The sequence below is a fragment of the Salmo salar genome, chromosome ssa02, assembly GCF_905237065.1.
Source record: "Salmo salar chromosome ssa02, Ssal_v3.1, whole genome shotgun sequence".
Taxonomy (NCBI): Eukaryota; Metazoa; Chordata; class Actinopteri; order Salmoniformes; family Salmonidae; genus Salmo; species Salmo salar.
The window spans coordinates 17933734-17942544 of NC_059443.1; the positions used below are offsets into that span (position 1 = coordinate 17933734).

General features: G+C 40.7%; 1 protein-coding gene across 1 annotated transcript in view; it reads left to right on the forward strand.

Annotated features, from left to right (window-relative positions):
- The first annotated feature begins 6147 nt into the window (after positions 1-6147).
- LOC106574309 (sugar transporter SWEET1) overlaps positions 6148-8811 on the forward strand; it is a 10531-nt gene continuing 7867 nt past the window's right edge. The window contains 3 exon segments of the mRNA XM_045698821.1: positions 6148-6507; positions 6959-7036; positions 7152-7266. Coding sequence (XP_045554777.1) covers positions 6440-6507; positions 6959-7036; positions 7152-7266 — 261 coding nt within the window. The 5' untranslated portion in view covers positions 6148-6439.

Sequence of the window (8811 nt, forward strand, 5' to 3'; positions counted from 1 at the left end):
CAGGAGACCATGAGCAAACTGACACCTGGGTATGAAAGTGCTACTCTCGCTCTCTCCCTCATACTCTCCCTTGCCCTTTTGTTTGCTATCTTGTCTCTTCTCTCCCCTCCCTCCCTCTCTCAATTCAATTCAAAGGGTTTTATTGGAATGGGAAACATGATGACATTGCCAAAGCAAGTGAAATAGATAAACAAAATTAAAAGAAACAAGTAAAAAAGTTCCAAAGGAATAGAGACATTTTGTCAATTAAGGTGTGCAGGGTGAATATGTGGTCTGTCGTACGGTAATTTCGTAAAAAGCCAATTTGCTCAGTACATTGTTTTCACTGAATAAATGTTTGAGTCTGCTGTTAAGGATAATGCAGAGGATTTTCCCAAGGTTGCTGTTGACGCATATCCAACGGTAGTTAATTGGGGTCATTTGTCTCCACTTTTGTGGTTTGCGGTGATCAGTCCTTGGATCCAAATATTGGGGAAGATGCCAGAGCTGTAGAGGATGTTAAAGAGTTTAAGTATAGCCGATTGGAATTTGTTGTCTGTATATTTTATTATTTCATTTAGGATTACAACGCCACAGGCCTTTTTGGGTTGGAGGGTTTGTATTTTGTCCTGTAGTTAATTCAATGTAATTGGAGAATCCAGTGGGTTCTGGTAGTCTTTAATAGCTGATTCTAAGATTTGAATTTGTGCATGTATATGTTTTTGATGTTTGTTCTTAGTTATAGAGTCCAAAAGATTGCAAAGTGGTTTATCCATACATCTCCATTTTAGATAGATAACTCTTCGTGTTGTTGTTTGTTTAGTGTGTTCCAGTTTTCTCAGAAGTGGTTAGATGCCATGGATTATTCAATTACATTGAGCTGTTTTCCAACGTGCTGTTCCTTCTTTTTCCGTAGTGTATTTCTGTATTGATTTAGTGATCACAATAGTGAAGGCGTAGTCTCAGGTTTCTGGGTCTCTATGTTTTTAGTTTGTTAGGTTTCTCAATTTCTTTCTTTGTTTTTGGCATTCTTCATCTAACTCTCTCTCTCTCTCTCTCTGCCCTGTCTCCTGTGAAAACTCCACATCCGCTGCCTAGAAGGCCAGCATCCCAGAGTCGCCTCTTCACTGTTAACGTTGAGACTGGTGTTTTGTGTGTACTATTTAATGAAGCTGCCAGTTGAAGACTTGTGAGGCGTCTGTTTCTCAAACCAGACACTCTAATGTACTTGTCCTCTTGCTCAGTTGTGCACCGGGGCCTCCCACTCCTCTTTCTTTTCTGGTTAGATTCAGTTTGCGCTGTTCTGCGAAGGGAGTAGTACACAGCGTTGTACGAGATCTTCAGTTTCTTGGCAATTTCTCACATGGAACAGCCTTCATTTCTCAGAACAATAATAGACTGACGAGTTTCAGAAGAAAGTACTTTGTTTCTGGCATTTTCATCCTGTAATCGAACCCACAAATGCTGATGCTCCAGATACTCAACCAGTCAAAAGAAGACCAGTTGTATTGCTTCTTTAATTAGGACAACAGTTTTCAGCTGTGCTAACACAATTGCAAAAGGGTTTTCTAATGATCAACTAGCCTTTTAAAATGATAAACTTGGATTAGCTAAATTTTTGTCATTTAGCAGATGCTCTTATCCAGAGCGGTTTACAGTAAGTGTATTTATCTTAAGATAGCTAGGTGAGTCAACCACATAGCACACTCAAATATACAGGATGCTAACATTCCATTCCAGCTAAACAATGCATATATAGCATTTTGCAAAAAAACTCATTTTCATACACATCTAAAATCTATTAATTAAAAATCTGTGAACAGTTATATTTTACACACAGATGAAGGTACCCATAAGCAATCATTTGTGATGAAAAGGCACAAATGACGAAGAATTGGTGGATATAGCATTTTGGAAATAAACTCTTCCTTTGTAAAAGAAGACTGTAATGGGGACATTTATGATACAGAAACAGTCCTTGACTTTTTCCAAATTTTGTTGGGTTACAAAGTGGGATTAAAGTGGATTTAATTGTGATTTTTGGTCAACGATCTACACAGCATACTCTGTAATGTCAAAGTGGAAGAAAAATTCTAACATTTATTACAATGTTGAAAAATAAAACAATAATACCTTGATTACATAAGTATTCAACCCCCTGAGACAATACATGTTAGAAACACAATTGTCAGCGATTACAGCTGTGAGTCTTTTGGGGTAAGTCTCTAAGAGCTTTGCACACCTGGATTTTGCAATATTTACCCATTATTATTTACAAATTATTCAAGCTATGTCAAGTTGATTGTTGATCTTGCCATAGATTTTCAAGCCAATGAATATCAAAACTGAAACTAGGCAACTCAGGAAAATTCTATGTTGTCTTAGCAACATTGTCCTTGTGTTTTAAGTTATTGTCCTGCTGAAAGGTGAATTTGTCTCCCAGTGTCTGTTGCAAGGAAGACTGAACCAGGTTTTCCTCTAGGATTTTGTCTGTGCTTAGCTGAATTATGTTTCTTTTTATTTAAAAAAAATCCCTAGTCCTTGCCAATGACAAGCATGCCCATAACATGATGCAGCCACCAGCATGCTTGAAAATATGAAGAGTGGTACTCAGTGATCTGTTGTGTTGGATTTTCCCTAAACATAATGCTTTGTATTCAGGACAAAAAGTGAATTGATTTGCAAAAATGTTTTACAGTATTACTTTAGTGCCTTGTTGAAAAAAGGATGCATGTTTTGGAATATTGTTTATTCTGTGCAAGCTTCCTTATTTTCCCTCTGTCATTTAGGTTAGTATTGCGGAGTAACTACAATGTTGTTGATCCATCCTCAGTTTTCTCCAATCACAGCCATTAAACGTTGTAACTGTTTTAAAATCACCATTGGCCTTATGGTGAAATTCCTGAGCAGTTTCCTTCCTCTCTAGCAACTGAGTTAGGAAGGATGCCTATATCTTTGTAGTGACTGGGTGTATTGATACACCATTCAAAACCTAATTAATAACTTCATTGTGCTCAAAGGGATATTCAGCGTCTTCTTACCAATCGGTGCCCTTCTTTGTGGATCATTGAAAAAACTCCCTGGTCTTTGTGGTTGAATCTGTGCATGACATGCACTACTCGATTGAGGGACCTTACAGATAATTGTATGTGTGGGTTAGTCATAAAAAAAATATGTTAACCACTATTATTGAACACAGAATGAGTCAATGCAACTGATTATGTGATTTGTTAAGCACATTTTTACTCCTGAATTTATTTAGGCTTGCCATAAAAAAGGGGTTGAATACTTATTGACTAAAGACATTTTTACTTCTGAACTTATTTCGGCTTGCCATAACAAAGGGGTTGAATACTTATTGACTCAAGACATTTCAGCTTTTCATTTTGTATTAATTTTGAAATTTTTCTACAAACAAAATACATTTTGGACATGGGGTATTGTGTGTAGATCTGGGACATAAAATCTCTAATAAATCTAATGTAAATGCAGGCTGTAACATAACAACATGTATAAAAAGTCAAGGGGTGTGAATACTTTCTGATGGTACTGTAACTAAAGTTCATATTCAGTTTAGACATAATGTTTAGCATGTTTGGTGTTTCTTTATTACACTTCATTTCCATTGTTCTGTTTGTGAAACTCAAGGTGCGGGTTGATGGTCATTAGTTTGAGTTGATGGTCACTAGTGTGGGTTGATGGTCACTAGTGGGGGTTGATGGTCATTAGTTTGAGTTGATGGTCACTAGTGGGGGTTGATGGTCACTAGTTTGAGTTGATGGTCACTAGTGTGGGTTGATGGTCACTAGTGGGGGTTGATGGTCATTAGTTTGAGTTGATGGTCACTAGTGTGGGTTGATGGTCACTAGTTTGAGTTGATGGTCACTAGTGTGGGTTGATGGTCACTAGTGGGGGTTGATGGTCACTAGTGGGGGTTGATGGTCACTAGTGGGGGTTGATGGTCACTAGTGGGGGTTGATGGTCATTAGTTTGAGTTGATGGTCACTAGTGTGGGTTGATGGTCACTAGTTTGAGTTGATGGTCACTAGTGTGGGTTGATGGTCACTAGTGTGGGTTGATGGTCACTAGTGGGGGTTGATGGTCACTAGTGGGGGTTGATGGTCACTAGTGTGGGTTGATGGTCACTAGTTTGAGTTGATGGTCACTAGTGTGGGTTGATGGTCACTAGTGGGGGTTGATGGTCACTAGTGTGGGTTGATGGTCACTAGTGTGGGTTGATGGTCACTAGTGTGGGTTGATGGTCACTAGTGGGGGTTGATGGTCACTAGTGGAGGTTGATTGTCACTAGTGTGGGTTGATGTTCATTAGTTTGAGTTGATGGTCACTAGTGTGGATTGATGGTCACTAGTGTGGGTTGATGGTCACTAGTGTGGGTTGACGGTTATTAGTGTGAGTTGATGGTCACTAGTGTGGGTTGATGAAATCTAATTTTATTGGTCACGTACACATATTTAGCAGATGTTTTTGCAGGTGTAGCGAAATGCTAGTGTGAGTTGATGGTCATTAGACTTGATAATGAATGTTATGGATTATTCCCGTATCTGTTGACAGTGATTGACGCAAGAATGGAGGTCCAAGTACAAGGACTGAGGACACACGGATTATTAACTGTTGTATTGATGACATTCTGAACACTGTGTGATTCTGTAGCAGCTGACAAAGTCGTTGCCTTTTTGTTTTGACTTCCTACAAGCCTCTCGGCTGCTGTTTCCAGAACATTTGGTGCTGTCTGATTAAGATATTAAGCTTCTGTCTCCAAGAGGCCAGTTATACATATTCTCTGCTTCAATGCTGGGTGGTGTCTCCCTGTTGCAACTTCTAATAAACAGGATTGATTTTTGATTGACTTCATCTACAACTGCTCTCCTTTTTGTTCACCTGGAAATGTTTATTACACAGGCAAAACATGAATTAGGAGCAGTTCCACTTCACACTGTAGTGACTGAGATGAGTTCCCCCTCACAATGTACAAAACCCTATTGCTCATTATTATCCTACATAACATAAAGGTACATATTGTGAAGAGGGTGTATGTGGTATAAAGTTACACTGTTTAGAACATTCCAGGCTATATTTGGGTATTTATATTGGATCTCAGCGATGATACAGCAGAGGATGTCATTCATTCCAACCCAGCATGCCTCCAAGGTGAAAACTTCACACTGTGTGATGCCCAGACTACACTACTAGACATCCCAGTATTCTGACTGTTGTCTTGTTGTCTGTCCCATAGAGGAATATGTCATTAGGATATTATTTGCTAAGGATGGGAGTTATATACAGCTATTATGGAGCACAGATACAGTATCCGAGCTGACAAGGTTAAAATCTGTCGTTCTGCCCCTGAACAAGGCAGTTAACCCAGTGTTCCTAGGCCGTCATTGTAAATAAAAATTTGTTCTTAACTGAATTGCGTAGTTAAATAAAGGTTACATTTTTTAAAAAGTAAAAATTTGACAGGCAACTGCTGTTGTAAAATGGACTTTATGAAATACATTTGATTAATTGATTGTTTGAGCCTTATATTTCTAAATACTCCGATGGCAGGTAATCAAACAAAAGTAGCAAATGGACCCTCTTTTTGGTGGGGTACCTGCTAGCAGTAGGAGTAGTAGGTTTTTGCAGCAGTAGCCTACCTATCCCAAAACAGATTGTGGTTTTACACTATTTGATCAGAGTATCATGATCTCCCCCTCCTGCACATTTAACAAAGACTATACTCTGCTGCGTTCATATAAATGAGTGCATTTAGTGACCTTATAATATGTGCCTGGACACTGATGTAGCGGTACCCTCAGGCAACATCTAAATCCCATTATTGGTGATCACAGATGCAACTTCATGTCTCCAGGGAGAGAGGGGGTAGGATAGCGTTGCCCGTGGACACTGATCTAAGGCCAGTTTATTATTCTTTCCCTTAATGGTTAAGGTCAATGTTTTGGGAGAAAAGGCTGATCCAAGATCTGTACCTAAAGTCCTTGCTGGATTACGAGCGAAATCATCCATCGTCATATTGACCATCATATCATTGGTGGAAACCTATCTATCCTCTCATCCTTATCTGCCAATCAGAGTGCAGAATTATTTCAGAATACTGTGGCGTATTCATTAAGGAAACCGTTTACCGTTAAAGAACCAAACTAAAGCAAACAGAGCAAAACGAGAGTTTCTATTGGACACATGAAGTTAGGTCTTTCCCCGTTTCGTTATGTTTGCTTCCGTATAAGAAATGTTTTGCAATAGAATTCGCATAATGAATACGCCCCTGATTACAAACACGGAAATACAGTGTAGTTAGAACGACGTCAACGTTGAGTTGCTGATGCAGACGTCAACTATTTGCACGATAGCTGATTTGGTATTCATAGCGAAATTACTCACAATTTAGACACATACCTAGCTATCTAGGTAGTGCACCACATATTCTGTTTTCCGATCTATGGAGTTTTTGCAGTTTCTATCATGGGCGTGCATCGTATTTACAGTCGGGATGTTCTCGACTGGACTGTAAGTTTGACAGCTTTCTGCTGTTCAGAGAAACTATCTGGCTAAGTAGCTAACGTTAGCAAGATACCTGTTCTTTATTGCCAACATCGCAAACTTGGGCAGATACCAAATTCAGTTCTAATTTGCTTATTTGTATTGCATTAAACATAGCTAGCTAACTAGGTGTTGGTTAGTTCTACCCTTATCTCACAATCAAATATTTGCTTAGTTATTCGTTCACTGCCTGAGGCTTGTGTAAATAGAATACTCAGGACAGGTGATAATAAAATGTTTTAGTTCAGTGGCATTCATTTCTTATGCTAGATTTGCAAGCAGGTCTTATAAAAGTGTGTGTGTGTGTGTGTGTGTGTGTGTGTGTGTGTGTGTGTGTGTGTGTGTGTGTGTGTGTGTGTGTGTGTGTGTGTGTGTGTGTGTGTGTGTGTGTGTGTGTGTGTGTGTGTGTGTTATTCAGGACGGACCTGAAGAAGATGAGAGCTTCCAAAAGTGCAGATAACGTCCAGTTCCTCCCCTTCCTCACCACATGCCTCAAGTAAGCTGTGTGTGTGGTGCCTAGGCAACATGCCAGGGACCACTGATCAAACCTGGGTCATCTGCACAAGTCATACTGTGTTAGCCCACTGAGCTAAAGTCTTGTCTGTCTCTAGTAACCTGTATTATGGGATACTGAAGACGGATGGTACTCTGGTCCTGGTTAACACCATAGGAGCCTGTCTACAGTCCCTCTACATCCTCTCCTACTGCCACTACACCAACGACAAGGTGAGTTGACCACAGTGTTTTATAGTCTCTCCTACTGCCACTACACCAACGACAAGGTGAGTTGCCCACAGTGTTTTATAGTCTCTCCTACTGCCACTACAACATGACAAGGTGAGTTGCCCACAGTGTTTTATAGGGTCTCCTACTGACACTACACCATGACAAGGTGAGCTGACCACAGTGTTTTATAGTCTCCTACTGCCACTACACCATGACAAGGTGAGCTGACCACAGTGTTTTATAGTCTCTCCTACTGTCACTACACCATGACAAGGTGAGCTGACCACAGTGTTTTATAGTCTCCTACTGTCACTACACCATGACAAGGTGAGCTGACCACAGTGTTTTATAGTGTCTCCTACTGCCACTACACCATGACAAGGTGAGCTGACCACAGTGTTTTATAGTCTCTCCTACTGTCACTACACCATGACAAGGTGAGCTGACCACAGTGTTTTATAGTCTCCTACTGTCACTACACCATGACAAGGTGAGTTGACCACAGTGTTTTATAGTCTCTCCTACTGACACTACACCATGACAAGGTGAGCTGACCACAGTGTTTTATAGTTTCTCCTACTGCCACTACAACATGACACGGTGAGCTGACCACAGTGTTTTATAGTCTCTCCTACTGTCACTACACCATGACAAGGTGAGTTGACCACAGTGTTTTATAGTCTCTCCTACTGCCACTACACCATGACAAGGTGAGCTGACCACAGTGTTTTATAGTCTCTCCTATTGCCACTACACCATGACAAGGTGAGCTGACCACAGTGTTTTATAGTGTCTCCTACTGCCACTACACCATGACAAGGTGAGCTGACCACAGTGTTTTATAGTCTCTCCTACTGCCACTACACCATGACAAGGTGAGCTGACCACAGTGTTTTATAGTCTCCTACTGCCACTACACCAACGACAAGGTGAGCTGACCACAGTGTTTTATAGTCTCCTACTGCCACTACAACATGACAATGTGAGCTGACCACAGTGTTTTATAGTCTCCTACTGCCACTACACCATGACAAGGTGAGCTGACCACAGTGTTTTATAGTCTCTCCTACTGCCACTATACCATGACAAGGTGAGCTGACCACAGTGTTTTATAGTCTCCTACTGACACTACACCATGACAAGGTGAGCTGACCACAGTGTTTTATAGTCTCTCCTATTGCCACTACACCATGACAAGGTGAGCTGACCACAGTGTTTTATAGTCTCCTACTGCCACTACACCATGACAAGGTGAGTTGACCACAGCGTTTTATAGTCTCCTACTGCCACTACACCAACGACAAGGTGAGCTGACCACAGTGTTTTTTAGTGTCTCCTACTGCCACTACACCATGACAAGGTGAGCTGACCACAGTGTTTTATAGTCTCTCCTACTGACACTACACCATGACAAGGTGAGCTGACCACAGTGTTTTATAGTCTCTCCTATTGCCACTACACCATGACAAGGTGAGCTGACCACAGTGTTTTATAGTCTCCTACTGCCACTACACCATGACAAGGTGAGTTGACCACAGCGTTTTA